This window comes from Pinus tabuliformis, chromosome 2_1, assembly GCF_031772625.1.
Source record: "Pinus tabuliformis cultivar Carrire ecotype Pingquan chromosome 2_1, CPIR1, whole genome shotgun sequence".
Classification (NCBI taxonomy): Eukaryota; Viridiplantae; Streptophyta; class Pinopsida; order Pinales; family Pinaceae; genus Pinus; species Pinus tabuliformis.
Window position 1 is genome coordinate 377,032,348 of NC_142299.1, and position 21,730 is coordinate 377,054,077.

Below are 21,730 nucleotides of genomic sequence, written 5' to 3' on the forward strand. Positions count from 1 at the left end.
CACCATTATTTTTGGACTAATGTCCCCGGAAAAACCCAGTGTGGGAAAATCAGTGCAGCTATCTAAGGATTTTCTTATTAAGCAATATTAGAGTACAATATGGGTGTCAAAACTGGCCTACCCAACAGAGAATTTCATTGGCAATAATACCTCTCCGTTTCAAACAAATCCACTGGCTAAAACCCCGAATAATCCTTCCAGTAGCTACTCAGCACCAATATGCCCCTGAAACCCCAACATCTGCCCAATCTAGACTGCGTTAGCCTCTCCTAGCCTAGAGCTGGCCCTGCATCAGCCTATCTTGACCTGCGTCAGCCCCAAGAGGCCCTACGTTAGCTCTCTAAGCCTCTGCGTCAACTACGTTGTGAAAATTCTATCACTGCAGCAACTGATTTACTTTTCCTACTTATTTCATCATAAGTTATTCATGAAATTACTTCAACAAACATTAAAATAAATACTGCTGCAAATATGACATCCTAATACAGAAACAAAAATATGCACTCATTGACACAGTTATTTTGAATTTAATGTCCCCAGAAAAACCCAATGTGAGAAAACCGGTGCAGCAAGGAAGGATTTTATTTTTCAGCAATTTTCTTGTACAACAGGGTGCCAAACTGGCTTACCCACAGATAAACAAACTTCCAGCACTTTCCTAAACCTAGTGTGGGCCCTACTGACCTCTACTACAGCCTGAAACCCTCTGCGTCAGCCTACTGAGGCTCCTCGTAGCCTCTCTGGGCTTTTGCGTCACTCCTACAGCCTCTGTGTGGATGACGCAGGCCCTTCTGGCTCTGCACAGTCTCTGTTGCCTCTGCGTGGCTTCCTCTGGTTTTGTGTCTGCCTCTTCAGCACTGATTTCCCGTCCTTTTGTTCCGTACTTGCTACCTCTTGACTGCTCTCCAAACCACTGGTTCAATTTCTCAGCAAATCCCACTCCATAAATTGAACTGACTGGTCTCCCTTAGTGTGTTCTCCAAGTGCCCCTCAAGCCTCCTCTTATACTTTTTTTGCTGACATCTCAACGGCTGAGATTAAGTCCCTAATCAACGGCTAAGATTAGATCTAGCTTGATTCATGTCTTTTGGACCATTCTAACATAGATTCATATTAATACACATTAATATTTTATTTTCCCTGAGTTTAGACTTAGGGACTCCATTAAAAATATTAATTATTTTAATATCTCTTGATCTGTTTAAAATCTGTCCAAACCCTTTCTGGGTATTGGAGATCTCATGTGCCCCAACCTCTCCACCAAATTTCGTGGCTAGAGAACATCCGATGCCACCCCAAATGAACACTCCCTCTTAGCGAGGATTGAGGATTATGCTATAGCAATACTCCTCACTGAGCATTACTCTGATCATCCAGCATTGGTACCTGTGTTGATGCTAGGCCTCCCTGCCCAACATCCTTTGCACTACTGCATCCTATACTACTGCCCATGGTTCTGCCACTGCCACAACTGCATCTGTACGACAACTCCCTCTGCATCTGTGTTGCTGTTGGTCCTTTCTCCCAACACTGCATCTCTAAGTTGCACGAAACGTTGAAATGTTTCAGAGTTTCCGAAACGAGTACGTTTAGAAACGTCACCTCCCAAAAATGGAAATGTCGGCTGAAATGTCATATATGTATATATAAAAATATATATATAAATTAATAAGTGAATAACACATTATCTTGCAAGAAAAAAGGGAATAAGACCCATAGATGACAATTTAGAAGGAAAAACAAACGTATATTAACTCTCGTAGCTGATTACATGATGGTCGAGTTTCGGCCAAGTTTTGGAGTTTCGGGTACGGGTACTGGCCGAAATGTCGGGTTCTTAGAAGTTTCGTGCAACATAGTTGCATCTACACTGCAACTCCCTCTACATTTGTGCTGTTGTTGGTCCTTTTTCCCAACACTACATCTGCACTGCAACTCCCTCTTCATTCATGCTGCTAACACACTACTTCTGAAAGGGGTTCTTTACCATCCCCATCTTTTCCCTGAAGTAGTCAAATTTTGACTTTCGAGGGCCTTGGTGAGGATATTTGCCACTTGTTCCCCTATAGGAGTGTAGCTCAATTGTACAGCTCCACGTTGGACACAATCTCTAACAAAGTGACACCGGATATCAATATGCTTTGACCTATCATGAAAAACTGGATTCTCAAAGAGTTTGATGCAATTCTGATTATCACACATGATCCTGGTCGCCTCCATATTTCTTCTGAATAGGTTTACCAACAGTTTTCTAAGCCATATGGCCTCACACGAAGTTGTGTTTGCTGCCATATATTCTGCCTCAGATGAGCTCAGAGCCACGGACTTTTGTTTCCTACTGCACCAGGAGGTTATTCCTGATCCAATGTTGAAATAGTACCCAAAGGTACTTTTCCAATCCACTGAACTTCCTGCCCAATCTACATCAGTAAATCCATTCAACCGGATATCCTTCCCCTTGTTGTATAAGAGCCCATAGTCAACTGTTCCCTGTAAATACCTGAGAATGTGCTTGGTTGTTGCCCAGTGAGCCCTCTTTGGTTCCACCATGAACTGACTGAGGGTATTGATAGCGTAGCAAATATCTGGCTTGGTATTGACTAGATACATCAAGGACCCTATGAGCTGTCGGTATAGGGTGGGATCGACATCAATGTCTTTTGATGCATCAATCTTCTTCTAGTTGGTGATCATTGGCGTAGCCATAGGTCTACAGTCTCCCAGCCCGAACCTTTTCAGAATTTCTGTAACATACCTTCCTTGCCCAAGGAAGATTTTTCCTTTCTGCTTCTAACCCTAGAAAATAGTGCATTCGTCCCAGATCCTTCATATCGAACTCTGAGGCTAGATTCTTCTTGCAGTCTTCAATGAGTCTGGATGATCCTGTCAGGAAGAGATTGTTAAAATTTGGGTACCAGAGGACAAGTGGTTCTCTAAAGCTTTGATCTTTGGCCTAGGGAAAAGTGTCCAAATTTATTTTTTACTTTTCTCCTAAAGTGACTTTATAAGTGGTAAAGTCTATTTAATTTAAAAGTGACTTTATAAGTAGTAAAGTTACATTCTAATTTAAAAGTGACTTTATAAGTGGTAAAGTTACATTCTAATTTAAAAGTGACTTTATTAAAGTGAATGAATAATTAAAAAGTGAAAAAGTGACTATGAAAATAAAAGGCTAAGTGGGTCTTTATTTAAGTCGGCAAGTTAAAAAATAGAAAGTGAGAATTAAATGCACATTTATTCTCATCCCTAGATCTAAATGAATCTCAGCCATTAAATTTTAGGGTAACCCAAAAGGTCATTTAGAGAATAAAAGAAGAGAAGAGGAGAAGATCAATTCATTCTTTCATGAGCATTTGAGAGAAAGAGAAGAGAGAGCAAGGAGAAAATTTCTGAGCAGTGAGGAAGTGAAGGAGACCACCAAGAAGACATTTCAGCAAATCTGGGCAGCAGCGTTTATTGGCACGCATCCTAAGGAAAAACTGTACAGTAGGAGAAAGGCACAGAAATCAAAGAAGAGGGACAGCAAGTTTTGGGCACATTTTTCAAGGCTAGTCGTACAGCATTTAATGTTGTTTTATCGTTGTAAAAATTTCTATTTTGGCTGTTTGTTGATTAGCACGATTTTCGAGGCGGATTTCAAGCACGGAAATCGAGATAAGTTGTAATTTGTGGTTGCTGGAATTTTTACTATGTATTTCAGTCTCTGTAAAAGCATTTTTAGAAATAAAAAAGAGCTCTCAAACTGGTTTTCCCAAAGAGTTGTAGGGGATTTTTCCAAGGTCACATTGACCAAAAATCATTGCGTTATTTTCTGTGTGTAGCTGTCATAATTTTGTTGTGTTTTATTTCTGCAATTTCAGCCGTTGTAAAATCTCTAAATTTGCGTTTTCAGAAAAATATTATCATTTCCAGATTTTAGAATTTTTATCATGCTTGGATTTAAAACTAAATGTATGGAGTGATAAGGAAAACTGATAACTGGAGTGGGAGTTGAAATTTCTTCAGGGATCATCCACATATAATACTAAGATAAGTGGTTCGCTCTCTATGACCAGATAGTAGAGATTCGGATCCGCATCACTCTTGACAAACCCCATCTTCTGCAAGTAGCCATCTATTTGACCATACCACGCTCTTGGTGCCTGCTTCAGCCCATACAAGGCTTTCTTCAGTTTGCATACATGAGACTTCTTCTCATGACTTTCAAAGCCCTCTGGTTGTTCAATGTATACTTCTTCTTCCATTACCCCGTTCAGAAATGTCATCTTGACATCCATCTGATGGATCTCCCATCCCATCTGGGCTGCAAGAGATATCACGGTCCTGATAGATGTATACTTGGCTACCGAGGCGAAGGTTTCCTCATAATCAATTCCTTCCTTTTGAGCATAACCCTTACCCACAAACATGGCCTTGTATTTTTCAATATTGTCGTCCGCAGCATATTTGATCTTGTAGATCCATCTTGAACCTACCACAGATCTGTCTTGAGGCCTTGACACCACCTCCTAGACATCGTTTACCATTATGAGTTATACTCCTCCACCATCACATCTAGCCAGACCTGATGCTAAGCTTCCTCATTGAAGCTGGCAGGCTCTCTATCCTGAGCTACTAACGCCTGATACCTATCTGGCTGTTTTCACTCCCCTTTACTGTTCCTTGGCTCTTTGATGAAGTTCTCTGCATCATTCAGAATCTGACGAAGTTCCCTGCTGGTTCTTCCTCTGCCAACAGGTGCTTCTGTTTGCTCCTCTTCCTCATCCTAAGAATCTTCCTGATCTGAGGAAGGATTCTTCACTTCCGTTGGTTGAAGAGGCATGACCAACGGATCCTCTTTCAACTGCTCCTTGGAAGGCATTTCGCGAGATCTTTTGAAAGCTCTGTCCTCCATGAACTTTACATCTCTTCGTACTACTACCTTCTTGCTCCTTGGAAAATAGATCCCGTATGCCTTAGCGTTCTCGCTATATCCTGCCAGATACCCCTTTTCTGCAATCCGATCCAATTTCTTCCTCTTTTCTTCGGGTAAGTGACAATATGCCAAACTCCCAAATATCCTGAAATGACTGACTTCAGGTGTCTTCCCAGTGAAGACTTTCTCTAGAGTAATCTTGCCCAATGCCCGATGAAGAGTCTTGTTCTGAACGTAGATAAATGTGTTGCATGCTTCTGCCCATAGGAATTTTGGCATATCTTGATCATACAGCATGGCCCTAGCTGCTTCTACAATAGTCCTATTTTTCCTTTCTTCCACCCCATTTTGCTCCAGATTATAGGGAGTTGTCCACTCTCTTCTGTTGCCCTCCTTAGCGCAATAATCAGTGAAGTCCTTATCAACATATTCTCCACCATTATCTGAGCACAAGACTTTTATTTTCTTACCTGTCAGATTCTCCACTAGAGCCTTGAACTCCTTGAATTAACAGAAAACCTCATCCTTGGTGTTCAAAAAATAGATCCAAGTTTTCCTTGAGTGGTCATCAACGAAGGTAAGGAAATACTCGGCACCACTGAGAGCTTTGACGGACATAGGTCCGTACATATGTGAGTGTATCAATCCTAGTACACTCTTGGCCCTGTGGTTGCTCCTAGGAAATGCCGCCTTGGCATACTTTCCTAGAGCACATCCCCTGGATACATCATCTAGTTCCGTACTCAGATCTGGAACTCCTGTTATAGTGCCCTTGAGAATTCTCAGAGCTCCATGGTGCAAGTGACCCATCTTTCTATGCCATAGTTCGTTCGAGTCTTTGTCCCCATGACTGCCTATTAGTGCCATTGGAGATTCTAGTTGTATTATCTACACTTTTTTTTTCCAGCTCGGGTGTTTAACGTATACCTTTTCCTTGATGAAGTAGACGTAATAGCCCTTGCCTTGTAGTTGTGAGTTCATCCCCAATCCTGGCACATGCAGCACATTTGTGGCACGAAACCGCTCTCCCGATTCTGTCTGAAAAACTATGGTACCCTTTCCTACTGGAGTACACTTTGCCTTGTTCCCCATGGTGATCTGGAAGTTCATCTTCTCTTCTCGATATTTTGAGAAACACTCCCTGATTCCTGTCATATGCCACGAGGATCCACTACCTATATACCATACTTCTGATGATGCAGCACTAGTCATGCACGCCACTTCTCCTTCCAACCTGGAAGCCAACATAGAGAAATCGAAATCTCTCTCTTTTGTGCAATCTTCTGAAAATCTGTGTGAGTCCCCTGAGGTGGATGCCTCTGCATCATGGTCTCGAACCGTAACTGATTTTCCCTTTCTGTCTCTAATTACTTGCTGATACCATGCGAAAATTCTATCACTGTAGCAACTGATTTACTTTTCCTACTTATTTCATCATAAGTTATTCATGAAATTACTTCAACAAACATTAAAATAAATATTGTTGCAGATATCACATCGTAATACAAAAACAAAAATATGCACACATTGACACAGTTATTTTTGACTAATGTCCCCGGAAAAACCCAATGTGGGACAACCGGCGCAGCAAGAGAGGATTTTATTATTCAGCAATTTTCTTGTACAACAGGGTGCCAAACTGGCTTACCCACAAATAGACAAACTTCCAGCACTTTCCTAAACCCAGCGTGGGCCCTACTGACCTCTACTACAGCTTGAAACCCTCTACGTCAGCCTACTGAGGCTTTGCGCACCCTCTCTGGGCTTCTGCATCACTCCAGCAACCTCTGCGTGGATGACGCAGGCCCTTCTGGCTCTGCGCAGTCTCTGTTGCCTCTACATGGCTTCCTCTAGTTCTGCTTCTGAGCTGATTTCTTGTCCCTCTGTTCTGTACTTGCTGCCTCTTGACTGCTCTCCAGACCACTAGTTCAATTTCTCAGCAAACCCCGCTCCAGAAATTCAACTGACTGGTCTCCCTCAGTGTGTTCTCCAAGTACCCCTCAAGCCTCCTCTTATACTTTTTCTGTTGACATATCAACGACCGAGATTAAGTCCCTAATCAGCAGCTAAGATTAGATATGGCTTGATCCATGTCTTTTGGACCATTCTAACACAGATTCATATTAATACACATTAATATTTTATTTTCCCTAAGTTTAGATTTAGGGACTCCACTAAAAATATTAATTATTTTAATATCTCCTGATCTGTTTAGAATCTGCCCAAACCCTTTCTGGGTATTGGAGATCACATGTGCCCCAACCTCTCCACCAAATTTCATGGCTAGAGCACATCTGATGCTACCCCAAATCAACATACGCTGGCCCCTCTAGTGCTCTGCGCAACACTTAGCTGCCTCTGCGTGGCCCTGCGTGAGCACTAGTTGCTCCTGCGTCTCTCTCTAGCTACTCTGCTACTATCTCGGCACTATCTCTGCTTCTCTATCTCTCTTTACACAATGCCCCTCAATTTCTCTCCCGATCACTGATTCTATCTCTGTTAACAAACCCCGCTCTAGATTATAGAATTACTGATCACTCTGGTGTTGTAAAGACTGATATTTCAATTTAATCAAATGTAAAGACTCATACTCCATTACAATCAAATGTAAAGATTGATATTAAATTTTATCAGATTGACAGATTTCTTCTGCAAAATTCTATCAAATTAAATGTATCTGCATACCTGATTCTTTGCGTACCTGATTCTCCCGTACAAAATTAAATGTATCTGCATACTTGATTCTTTGCGTACCTGATTCTCCCGTCTGGTGTTGATCACATTGCTCCAAGTTTTCTGATTCCATTACCAAACCAACTTATTCCTCCCTGCCTATCTGGGATCAACCTCTGCGGTTCCCAGATCCAGAGAACTTCGAAATGGAAGTCCACTGGCCCCCGTGCCCAAAACTCCAAGAACAGTTGAAGACTTTCCAATTCTCCAAGAACAGTTGAAGACTTTCCAATTTTCAAGAACAGTTGAAGACTTTCCAATTTTCAGTGCCAAAATCCAGCCTCTGGCTCACCTCCAACAGATTTATCATTCTGCTTCCTCTGTATATTTCTCCCCCCCCCTTTTCACGCTCTTCTTCCGTCTATGTATATTATTCCTTGGCGGTCACCGCTTCCTACTTGGTGACACCTTTCCCGCTTTGTAACGTGTAACTCCATTTGCTCCAAGTTACCAGGATATTGACGTGTATTAGTTTACTTTTAGGATTTTTTTCTTATTAGTTTTCTTCAAATGCCCATAGTTTATAATATTGATTTTATTTTGATTTAAATTTCATTTTTTAAATAATTATTTTAATATAATTTATTAATATTATGGGATATATAAATATATACCTTTATTTATAATTAACGTTAAATTTTACATTTATTTCTTTATAACCAAATTTACTTTATACTTTTAAATTTATATTATTGAAATTATTTAGGGTATTTTCTCCTTAATTAAGACACATTTAGGCAATATACTTGGTGATGGGTGAGGTGTAACTTCTATCTGAAGCAGTGTCGATTTTCAACATTTATTGTTAATTTAGAATACATACATACATATATATATATATATATATATATATATATTATAGTGCAATACATGCATCATATGCATGCATTGTATGCATGCTAATACTCTTGTGCCCTCCATATTAAAGATGGGTCATTACAGGTGTGTTATCCAAGTGACTGTCAAGCCTCCTCTTATACTTTTCTTGTTGACATATCAACAGCGGAAATTAAGTCCCTAATCAATGGCTAAGATTAATCTAGCTTGATCCATGTCTTTTGGACCATTCTAACACAGATTCATATTAATACACATTAATATTTTATTTTCCCTAAGTTTAGACTTAGAGAGTCCATTAAAAATACTAATTATTTTAATATCTCATATTCTGTTTAAAATCTGCCCAAACCCTTTCTGGGTATTGGAGATCTCATGTGCCCCAACCTCTCCACCAAATTTCGTGGCTAGAGCACATCCGATGCTACCCCAAATCAACAATAAAAGCCATATACCATTATCAACATTAAGTTTAAAAATGCATCTTATATAATTATAATTGTCCCACCTTTTCTATAAAATGAAACAGTCATGTCAACAAATGTAAACAAGACTAAAAAAAATTCTCACCTGACCACCAAAATTCAAGACGAGTAACTTGACGTCATCACCAATCCCAAGCTCTTTACGCACCTGTAAGGGACCACACAATTTTATTGCACATTTTGACTTCAAAAGGTAAACAGACCAGATAGAAAGAAGATAAAAACAAACTGGTCAAATTAAATATACCTCTTCTCGACTTTTTCGTGGTTTCCGAACAACGAGGGGCACATCAATGACATCACGAAAAGCTGGCACTGCAGATAAGAGGCAATAGAAACCAAAAATCTAGAAATGTTTTCAAAGGTTAAATGGAAAAGTTCACATATACACAAAATACAACACAAACAAGTTGTTAAAACAGGTTTACGAAACTAAAGCAACAAATTTATTTACTCTTACAAAAGCTCGGACACTTTGCAACTAGCATTAGACATCTGTATCAAAATTTATAGCACACTAACTTACTAGGGCAAAAGCCAGGTAATCTGAGCAAGAAAAGACAATGAGAATAGTCTTCGGCTATCTGCACAAGCAATTCAAAACAAATAACAACTTCTCAAATTATATTTAGATATAAGAAGGCATAAAGCCATTACAACCAGATTCAATATTTACAACCTATTAATAAATTAATATTCAAGAATCTGTCCCAAAGTGCCAAATTGTCAGGTCTAACAGGGACAAAATTTACCACAAAGGCCTAAGCTATTTAATTTAAAGAAATATAATCAATGGATTTGCTTCAACCGTTCTCCAATTCCCAAGAAAGTATAAAAACTTCATACTACAAGTCAAATCCATAAGCATGACAAAGGTTATCCAAGACTTTTGTTTTATAGTCATTTTGTTATTAGTTCCCTTTTCTCTTATTAGCATTGTAATTCAATATGTTGTTTAATAAGATGTCTTTCAGGTCATCATTAGTTCACGGGTTGTTTCCTCCAACCATTGCATATTGGGGTAAGCTTCAATAAAGAGAGGCCAGTTTTCTCAAAATGAAGTCATCATCAAAAGTGAAAGCATCCTCGCTAGAGTTGTGCTTCATAGAAAAACTGTAAAAATTGTGTATGGAAATAACTAAACAAATGCCCAAAATATAAAAATAACAACCGAAAACAAAATAAGGGACAAAAAAGCACATTTTTGGACCAGTGCTCGATGAGAGGAACACTTCTTTTTTATTTATTTATTTGGCCCTTATTTTCTTATTTATTTTTTTCCTGTTGATTGTTGATTTGACTATTGACCTTTCTTGGCATCTCTAGACCTGATCAGATTTATATAGCTAGAACTGATCAAATTTCTCATCTTTGTTCTAATGATGAGTCACACTTGTTGGCTCAAAAAGTAGACTCAAATATCAAGTTGTGATGCATCCGCAAGAATCAATTCAAAGAGAGGAACAATGTTTGGCTCGTCATAATTGATGATCTTCTAGCTTGGATTCCTTTTGTATGGAGTTCTATTAAACAAAAGGTGATTGTGCACTAAATCGGGATCCCATTTGGGTTGTCAATCATGGACATGTGAGATTGGTGCCCATGTGCAAGTACCAATGTGGCAAACATCATCATTGGGATAAAATCGGCAAGGGTCCAGAAAACCAAAATATCCTAAATATCGGTAAAAGTTGGAAACCATCGGCAAAATTAAGATACCACCAAAATATTGGTAAAAATCAGCAAACATTGCCTAGACCAGAAAATCGTGATTTCATGATTTTTTCCATGATAAATTCAGGATGTTTGCAACACTGGCAAGTGCCTTGATCATTGGTCAAGCAATTTACAGGTTTCTCACATTTACTTTGTATGTTGTTGGCTCTCTAACAAGGCACTATTATCCCACATTTTGTAGGAGGATTGCAAATGTGATTTTCATCATAAGTCAAAGGTTTGCAGGGGTGACATGGTGATTTTAGCCTTCCAAAGGTTAGAATTTTGATAGAAACTGCTTACAGTGGATGTTGGCTTGGCAGAAGGGATTCATTTTTGTTGGAAATGTAACTAGTTTCGGTCTTCATAATGTAATTCGAATGTACGATTGATATATTTAATATATTCATTATTATTTTTTTATTTTAGTCAAAGCATGTTCTTCATGCTTATAGGGTCAATCGGGTCAAAAGAAAATTTATTGGGAGTCAAAAGAAATGTAATTGAGTCAAGTCCCATTTGGCCTTCTGGTAAGAAAAGAATAATTATTTTTATTTTGAGTCAAAGAGTCAAAATGTCTTCCACAAGACCAAGTCAGCCCTAGGGGCAGCTGTTCGAACCTCGTGGACATGTACATATATAAGGCAACTCAACCACTTGGGAGACATTCGTCAATCAATCAACACATCGATCTTTGTGCAATAAGAAGAAGAAAAATCAGTGAAAGTCAAAGGAGAGAGAAGACGAACTATTTCTGCCCTAAATATGTCCACACGTACAAGTTCTCTGTGGTTTCATAGAGGCTACCAGAGGGCCGAAATTCAGCCTCTATTGCAGGAGCGAAGTTTATGTGGTTGACCAAAATTTTAGAGATTTGACCAGCATTTGCTTTGTTGACGTTGATTCGTCGACCTGATTGGAGGTGACTTGGAGTAGGGGTGACTTGGGAACTTTGTGATAGTCTTGGTCTTGGTTTCTAGGTCTTGCATATCTCACTTTGATCTGATTCTATAAGAAGGGGATTTTTGGATTTTCCCCTTTGTGGGGTTTTGCCCTGGCTTGGAGCCTAATTTCTTGTGTTCTTTGTCTCTTTGTGATCTTCATGTTTTGGTAATTGCTTGATGAAGAGAATATAAATTTAATAAGAAACCAACAAACATTCACAAGTAATTATCAAGTAAGAGAAATCAATCATTATCTACTAACATCTTGGTTTCTCAACAAGGGATCAGAGCTAAGGTGAAAGGAAGGCAATTTGAAGATCACATCTTGTTGGCAGCTTGAAGGTTCTATTGTAGCAGTTATCTCTCCCTGTATTAAAAGCAAAGAAAGAAAGCTTGAAGATCAAATCAATGAAGAAGCAATCTCTCTCTTGAAGATATCCTTAAAGGGGCTTGGAAATATTGCGAAGTTCTTACTCATTCATCACCCATTATTGAATGAGTCATTATAGCAGCTTGAAGATGTTATTGTAGCAGCAATCTTGAAGACATCACTATAGTAGCCACCACTCAAGAACATCTTTAAAGACTCTTGGAAGCATCATCAACATTCTTGGAAGCACTCTTATAACAGCCTCTACCGTTTGACAAGTGCGTGTTTTATTATACTCTGTCTCAACCTCCCAATCAAATGGCATCTATTTGTAAGGAAGGCAACTGCTGAAAAGTGTAATTAGGTTCTGTCTTCACAATGACATCTAATTATGATCTTTGAAATTGATGAAAAGAAGAGAAAAAAATTATTATTGTAAGACTTGCTTCATGGGTTTCATGAGCAAGGGATTTTATTTTAGATGGCTCCCATTGAGAGCTTTGGTATTTCTCATTAAAGTCAAAGAGTCAATGTCATGTATGAAGAGCTCTTCTTGAGCATGTGTCAATGGTATATGAGTCTATATAGCCCTCCAACGACAAGCACAAAGTCCTCTCTTCATATCGGCTTCAAGGTAAGGTGACAAACTCATGTTGGCTCCCCATTACAGAGACACACCTATTCATAAGTACATGTCAGCTTAATGTGACGGACAGACCACTATAAATAGCAACCTCAGCCCAGTCCACAGAGACAGAATTTCGCATATCTTTCTCTGAATTTTTCGGCTGACAGAGAGAAATTAGCATATATCTTTGAATTTTTCAGATAGGCAAAACAGAGATCATTTCGGATCTTTGGCACAGTGAGAAAGTTTGGACATCTCTGAGATTTTCGGAGGTCAAGCACAGAAGCAAGTTCGATAGGAATGCAGAAAATGTCTTGGTGAAGGAGCTCAGATCAGGGTACTAAATTGCAGTAGACAAATTCGGTATTGTCTCATAGTCAAGGGTGAATCTCTGTCTCGGTACAGCAAGAGAAGTTTCGGTGATACTACAGTGATGTATCCTCAATGTCTCGGTGTTATATCACAGCAAAGACCTCAGTACTCTGTCTCACAGCAAAGGAGAGATCAGTGCCACTCATGGAGAAGGTCTCGGTGTGACTATGATTCGGTGCTACTGTTGAAGAAGAGGTTTGTATCTTTACAGTGATCTCAGTTCAATGTCATCTCATGACTACAGTGATCTCATATGGTGTGAAGTCTGAAGTAGAAGGAACCAAGAGAGAATAAACGAGAAGATAGAAGAGGACTTGTGTCTTGATCTTGGAGAGGCTACTAGGTCAAGGGTCTTGGTCTTGGTATTCGTCAATTAGAATCTCTATAAGGAGAATTTGTGTGGGTTTTCCTCTCAAAGAGTGGGAGGTTTTGGCCCTGGCTGATAGCCTACATTCTGTGTCTCTTGTCTATTTATGTTCATGTATTGGTTATTGTTCGAAGAAGAGGCCTGTATCTTTACAGTGATCTCAGTTCAATGTCATTTCATGACTACAGTGATCTCATATGGTGTGAAGTCTGAAGTAGAAGGAAACAAGAGAGAATAAACGAGAAGATAGAAGAGGACTTGTATCTTGATCTTGGAGAGACTACTAGGTCAAGGGTCTTGGTCTTGGTATTTGTCAATTAGAATCTCTATAAAGAGAATTTGTGTGGGTTTTCCTCTCAAAAAGTGGGAGGTTTTGGCCCTAGCTGATAGCCTACATTCTGTGTCTCTTGTCTATTTATGTTCATGCATTGGTTATTGTTTGATGAAGAAGAACACTAATAAACTAAGAAGAAGAAGATCCTAATCTAAAGAAGTAAAAAGCATTCACAAGCAGTCACTAATGGAAGAGAAATCACCTAATGCTAATGCCCTAGATTTCTCAACATGGTATCAAAGCTAAGGTGACAGTTAAGGAAGGGCATCTAATCAAAGAGACACTCAAGGATCGAGTTTCAAGGAAGGCATCAAAGCAAAGTGAAGGATCTACATTGAAGAATCAAACCCTAGATCAAAGGAGGAAGTCTACTTCAAAAGAAGTCTTGGGATCATCAAATAATCGAGGCCAAAGCCTTATTTCTACTCAAGGCGAATAGATCTACAAATCAAGGCAACTAGAAGTCTACACCAACAAGAGTGTTGGATCCTATAGTCTTTAGCAAAAGACCACAAAGACCCTCATCAAGATGAAGAGATCTACAAAGCAAGGAAGCCCAAAGTATAGAGAAGCATTTCTAGGACTAAGATCACATCATCTTGGAGATCCTAGAAGTATTTCTGATCTGCATTCATTCACTACCAAAGAAGTCAAAGTATCTTGAAGGCGAGAAGGCATTATCATCTTCAAAAGCTATAAGGCAAGCTCCCTATCATTGCAGCAAGGATCCCCTCCTTATCCTTGAAGAAGATCATCCAAGGAAGCATCAAAACATCCTCATCAATCACCATCAACAAAGGAAGCTAGATCTAAAGGCGTTGACATCATAAAAGGAGCAATCTCCTTTATTGAAGAAGGGCTTTTCATTTGGAAGAAGATCATCCAAAAGGGGCACTAATACATCTTCTTCAACCACCATCAAAGTGATCAAGTTGAAGATTTCATCTTCATTTGTCAAGTAAGTATCTTTCATTCTATAATCAAATTTGGTAAAATGACTTCGTTTTGCAAGGAGATCTATATGTTGGTTGGGTCATCAAACTTCCTTGCATGGAAAAGGAGGATAGACATATTCCTCAAAGAAAGTGAAGTCATTAAACATATCAATGGAAAGGTCTCCTCTGAATATATGGAAAGGGATCAAAGGGCTCAAAGGATTCTTATATCCCTCATCCGTATATAGAAGGATTGGAGACAAATAAGAGATATTTGATAAACTAGTAGAACTATTCTCTGAAGATGTGATAAAGAAAGGTCATATCACTTAGATTTGATCTACACAAAATTGAAGGTATCAAAGGATGAAGGGATATCTTCATAAGATCTCAACAGCAAGATCTGGGAGAGATGATAAGGAGATAATCATCATTGTCCTAAATGCACTAACTGATGAACAAATGTCTATGAGGATAAGAAGGCTATCCCATTCAACAACTTGTGGGTTCTATGCAAGATAGAAGAAGACAAGTTGGGGATGAAAAGTATTCAGACATTTGCCGAAAGGAAAGAAGAACATAGCTAAGAATCAATGTTGTACATGAAAGATTGTCCTAAGCTTAAGAAGGACAATAGAGAAGAAGTCCATTTCACCGAAGAAGTGGAGGAAGCTGAAAGAAGGAAGTCCAAGGAAGAGGAAAAGCATTAGAAGTAAGACCTCATGACATCACCATATGAAACATGAAAGATGTCTGATAGTCAACTATGAAGGATATAACTCTTGAGAACCTCGTTGGAAACTTAAGAAAGGGGAAGAAGTCATCCAGGACAAGTCTCATCATACATCAAGTCAAAAGGAAACACCTGTTGGATAGGGATATGCAAGATCCTCAAAATTCTCTGATGGAATCGTCATCAAAGGATTCACCGATCAAGAGTGGAAGAAAGTGTTTCATCAGGAACTCCAACTTGTGAAATTCATGGGATGATGGTATGATGACATAAGAGATGAAGGAGATCAAGGAGTTGAAGATCTTTTCAATCAAGGAAGTTGTTGAAAGAAGCCTAGACGACCTAAAGGTAAATGAGGTATGTATGGTTGTATTAATTATTATAAATTCATGTTGTATGGTTGCAGGTAACATGGATCACGGCTCTATCTTGAGAGCATGATCAAAGGTTAGGAATCTCCTCCTATGAAAGGTTGCCAAAAAGCATGGGTCACACTAGGTGAAATCAACATAATATGTCCACATATGAAGTATGAGGCGGTTGAATACAATTGAGGAACTCTGATTGGAAGCTCCTGGGAATAAAATGAAATGTGTGAAGAAAGGAAGGAAGAGATCGTGAGATAATGCAACCATGGTAAAAGCAATCAACATCCAGAAGACCAAGAAGATTTGACTAGGAAACCTCCCAGAAAGATATGAAGACTCTGATGGAAATCTGAAAAAAAGATGGATACCCTGGACAATGGATATCTTTGGGAGATATGTCAACATGTATGCAAGATTTCGATGCAAATTGGAAGATGTCATGATGAAAGACCATCACAAAGGTAATTTTGATTTAAGTGTTCATTTCTTATTTTTCAACAAATATCTGGATGAGCTTATGCAGGACTGCCAAACGGAAGAACTGTGGATAACTTTCAAGAGGACCATATAGAAGGATGTAAGATCCTTCCGGAAAATATGGCATGAAAAACGCAGCATGACATGAAGCAAGGCCAGATGAAGACTAATGGATCACTTTCTGATGAAAGGAATAATGACATGACTAACCCATGGATGAAAGTGATGGATGGTCTATGCCCTATGAAGAAGCCACAAAAGAGGAAAACTCCTTGACAAAGAAATTCATGACGTTGCTCTTTGAGCAACTGGTTGCGGAGCTACTGTAGGTCCCTAATTAAAAGGGAGCCTGAAAACAAGTTTCTAACTTTGAAAAAACTTGGAAATTCCTAAGCCAAGAGGGAGCTTAGGGACATTCCTTCTGTAGGAATGAGTACATTCCTTTATTGGAATTGATATGTCCTCCCTAATTGAGAGGGAGAGATAGACACATCATTCTGATCTTCACTTGGGAAGACATAATGGAGGATTGGGTAATCATCTGGTATCTGATACTCTTTGAAGATGAGATAGGGCATCCAAGATAAGAGTAGTCGTGGACCGATATTCTTTGAGGACTGGCTATCCAAGATAAGAATAATCCAAAGAAGGTCATACTCTATGAACACCCGGGTGGAGTATGTACCTTGAGAGATAACGATTATGGTGTCTATGAATCATTGGTCTTGCCAACGTTGTGCTCTGATAATGTGGATAGAGTTGTTAGTCAAGGCCTTGCTATGTGACAATGTTGGTTGATATGATGCTAGACAGATGGGTTACCAATCTAATTCTTCTTATGAGAAATTCTTCAGATTGAGAATGACCAAGTACCATTATAAATACCTCCATAGTTAAGAGGGAGTGTTGAAAATTGTAACTAAGTTCGGTCTTCATAATGACATCTAATGACTTGCTTCGTGGTTTCATGAGCAAGGGATTTTATTTTAGATGGCTCCCATTAAGAACTCTAGGATTTGTCATTAAAGTCAAAGAGTCAATGTCATGTATGAAGAGCTCTTCTTGAGCATGTGTCAATTATATATGAGTCTATATAGCTGTCCAATGACAAGCACAAAGTCCTCTCTTCATGTCGACTTCAAAATAAGGTGACAAACTCATGTCGGCTCCCCATTATGGAGACACACCTATTCATAAGTACATGTTGGCTTAATATGACGGACAGACCACTATAAATCGCAACCTCTGCCCAGTCCACAGAGACAGAATTTCACATATTTTTCGGGTGACAAAAAGAGAATTTCGCATATATCTCTGAATTTTTTGAATAGGTAAAACAGAGATTATTTCTGATCTTTGGCACAGTGAGAAGGTTCAGACATCTCTGAGATTTTCAAGGGTCAAACGCAGAAGCAAGTTCATATAGGAATGCAGAAAATGTCTCGGTGAAGGAGCTCAGATTAGGGTACTAAATTGCAGTAGACAAACTCAGTATTGTCTCACAGTCAAGGGTGACTCTCTGTCCTGATACAGCAAGAGAAGTTTCGATGATACTATAGTGATGTATCCTCAATGTCTCAGTGTTATATCACAACAAAGACCTCAGTAATCTGTCTCACAGCAAAGGAGAGATTGGTGCCACTCATGGAGAAGGTCTCGGTGTGACTATGATTTGGTGCTACTGTTGAAGAAGAGGTTTTTACAGTGATCTCAGTTCAATGTCATTTCATGGCTATAGTGATCTCATATGGTGTGAAATCTGAAGTAGAAGGAACTGAGAGAGAATAAACGAGAATATATAAGAGGACTTGTGCTTTGATCTTGGGGAGGCTACTAGGTCAAGGGTCTTGGTCTTGGTATTCGTCAATTAGAATCCCTATAAGAAGAATTTGTGTAGGTTTTCCTCTCAAAGAGTGAGAGGTTTTGGCCTTGTCTGATAGCCTACATTATGTGTCTCTCGTATATTTATGTTCATGCATTGGTCACTGTTTGATGAAGAAGAACACTAATAAACTAAGAAGAAGAAGATCCTAATCTAAAGAAGTAAAAAGCATTCTGTTAAAATTGGAAACTAGGGCCAAACTCCATGTGGGTCACCTTATTTATGGCAGCTGATATTTTTCCTAGATTCCTCTTGTCGAGAGGTGTAGGATTGATCTAAAGATCATCCGATTCCGACAAATATTTATGGAGATATTAATTTATTTGTATTTACTTGACAAATTGTCAAGGTCAGCCAGCAGCTAAATGTGTGGCACACATGCCCAACAAATCATATATGTACGAGTGAGGTTGAGTCATTATCAACTCATCTCATCTCGCATCTTCTCTCTCTCCTACGCATTAGAAGAGCCTCTCTCTCTCTCACGTGTGGCTGAAGAAGGAAGACGTTGATTTCTGGTTAGGGCAGCGTTGACTTGGGTTGACCTAGTTGCAGGTGGGCAGATTGGATTGCGTTGACCAGCGTGGAGGCCTTCTTGACTGCGGTTTGGGTTGGGCAGCCTCTCCTAGGCTAGCCGCAATTCTGTTCAGCTCTTTTGACCGGGTTTGACCACTCCTTTGACCTGCGTTGACTGTCAAGAAGCTGTCGCAAGTTTGACCAGATGTTGACCAAATGTTGAATGTTGTTTGACTGAGTATTGTGGAATGTTTTAGGCTACTGAAGTTAGATGTTGAAGACCTGGTTCCTCAAGGTTGACTAGAAGTCAATCCGGGATTGTTTTGACCAAGTTTGACTTTGTTGATTTAGGGTTTGTTGCTGCTGTTATAAAATTACAGATTTCTGAATTGTACTATTTCTCTTTGCTAAACTATTAAAGATTAAAGAAGAATTGATCAAAGGCAGAGCTTTCAGAAGATCTCGAGAAATGCCTGTAGGTGATCAATCAGCAAAAGTTCCATTAGTCTAGCAGCAGGGACAGCAAGTGGGACAAGCAGAAGGACAGTGACAGGGATTGAGTACGATGACCAGTACCAGTATCTCCTCAAGGCTAGGAGATTTAGGGAGTTCTCAGCAAATGGAGCAGCAGGAACAGGAGGAGGAACTAATTGAACCTCCCACCATGAGTTGTAGAGCCAATAGGGAAGTGTGTCATACCTTGAGGGACGCAGAGGAATTTGTCAGAGCTCCTACGACAGAGAAGAGATAGCACAGGCGGTCTGACAGATATCAAGCTTTGGTAGCTCAGATTATAAAACCCTCTAGCTTTCAAGAAGCCACACAGCAACATGTGTGGGTGGATGCCATGGTAGAAGAATACAGTTATATCATGACAAATGATGTTTGGGAGGTAGGGACTAGACCAAAAGACAGATCAGTTTTAGGTTCTAGATGGACCTACAAGATCAAGTACACTGCAGATGGCAATGTAGAGAAATACAAGGCTAGATTCGTGGCGAAGGGGTATGCATAGAAGGAAGGGATAGACTATGAGGAGACCTTCGTCCCAGTTGCCAGATACACATCTATCAAATCTGTTATATCCCTAGAAGCACAACTATGATGGGAGATTCACCAGATGGATGTCAAGACAGCGTTTTAGAACGGGGTGATAGAAGAAAAGGTGTATATAGAGCAGCCTGAAGGCTTCGAAACTCGTGAGAAGCACGCTCATGTATGCAGGTTGAAGAAAGCCCTATATGGGCTCAAACGGACACCCAGGGCATGGTATGGTCAGATTGACAATTATTTGCAGCAGTTGGGATTCATCAAGAGTGATGCAGATCCCAATCTCTACTATTTGATGGTAGAGAATGAGCCTCTAATTTTGGTTTTGTATGTAGATGACCTGTTTTTGACAAGATCATCAAGACTCACAAAGGACTGCAAAACACTGTTTTAAAATTCGGCCGAATCGAATCCAAAACGGTCGAGTTGATCCGAGTCATTGAAGAATTTTATGACCCGGCAGAAAAACTAGTTCGGGAGGCCGAGGCATGACTGACTCGGCCGAGTCAGTCATGACTCAGTCAACTCAGTCGTTTCCACATCTACTCGGCCGAGTCATTAAATCCGGCCAGTCACCCAAAAAAAAAGTGATTTTTCTATAAAAAAATTAACTTTTTAACATTTAGCTGATTGTTGGGGACTCCAAGGTGTTTTCTAAATTGGTTAAGTGTTATTTAGGGTCCATTCCCCTCTCCTAGTATTGATATGCTATTCAAATTTCATGGTAATGTTAAATTCTTAAAGTAAAAGTGGCATTCTCCTTAATCTTCATTTTCATCCTTTTACTTAACTTTTTAACATTACCATGAAATGACTCAGGATGTTTGAGAGTGGTTCCAACCTCATAGATTTCATATGGAGAAAGTAGAATTTTAGATTTCATTCAAAATCCAGCAGACTTATCAGTTTTTCAGGATTTCAAGATTGGAGGATTGCAATGTTTCCATTGAATTTTGTCATGTATTAGGGTACGGAACTCGTATTTAATCAAGAGCACCAATCCCTCTATGTACCTTGATGTTAGTGACATTGGTTGTCGAACTCCTCCGGGATTCGCTCCCAAACTAGGAGCTTCTGAAAATGTCGCTCCCGCTCTCGTTTTCGCTCTCGCTCCCCACTTTCGCTCCCGCTCCCAAGTAACACTGAGCCAGATGATGTTGGCAACTCTAGCTGTAGCCAGTAGTATTGGTCACATACTTTTGTTGTAGAGGCCATCTATAGCCTCCTTGGTTATGTGTTTTTGTTTTGATCTCTATATCATCATCATGTATGTATTGGACAGCGCACTGGGTGCCATTTTGATATAATGGATATATTCATGAGCCTACTTTGATCATATGTTGTCTTCTATCTATATTCTAATGTTGTGTGTTTGGAAACATGAATGAAAATCTTTAAAATTATGTGTTTTTATAAAAAATAAATATTTAATGTATTTTTTACAACGACCGAGTCATTGAAATCGAGCCTGCCGAGTCGATACCGAGTCGGAGTTGGAGTCGGAGTTGACCCTCAGCCGAGTCGGAGTCGAAGTCGGAGTTTTAAAACATTGCTGCAAAAGGAACCTTGAAGCAGAATTCGACATGAAAGATATGGGGTTGATGCACTAATTTCTAGGATTGGAAGTGTGGCAAAAGAATGGTGAAATCTTCCTTGGGGCAAGGGAGATATGCTACAGACATTCTGAAGAGATTCAAAATGCAGGATTGTCGACCCATGACGACACCCATGATCACCAATTGGAAGAAGATAGATGCATCAAGGGACAAGGAATTCGACCCCACCTTGTACAGACAGCTCATTGGATCCCTCATGTATCTAGTTAACACTAGGCCAAACATTTGTTTAGTTATCAATACCCTTAGTCAATTTATGGTAGAACCGAAAAGGGTACATTGGGCAGCAACTAGGCACATTCTTAGATATGTGTGTGGAACAATCGGATATGGGTTGAAATATACTCGAGGAGATGACGTCAGATTATGCAGATTCACAGATGCAGATAGGGCAAGTATTTTAATGGACAGGAAAACTACCTTCGGGTACTGCTTCAGTGTTGGATCAAGGA

General features: G+C 39.5%; 1 protein-coding gene across 1 annotated transcript in view; it reads right to left on the bottom strand.

Annotated features, from left to right (window-relative positions):
- Positions 1–21,730, bottom strand: part of LOC149200428 (L-arabinokinase-like) — a 481,920-nt gene that overhangs the window by 339,609 nt on the left and 120,581 nt on the right. Inside the window, exons 7-9 of the mRNA XM_089399573.1 lie at positions 9,497–9,554; positions 9,218–9,285; positions 9,056–9,118 (exon numbers count right to left, since the gene is read on the bottom strand). Of these exons, the coding sequence (XP_089255699.1) occupies positions 9,056–9,118; positions 9,218–9,285; positions 9,497–9,554 (189 nt within the window). The remainder of the gene's footprint in view (positions 1–9,055; positions 9,119–9,217; positions 9,286–9,496; positions 9,555–21,730) is intronic.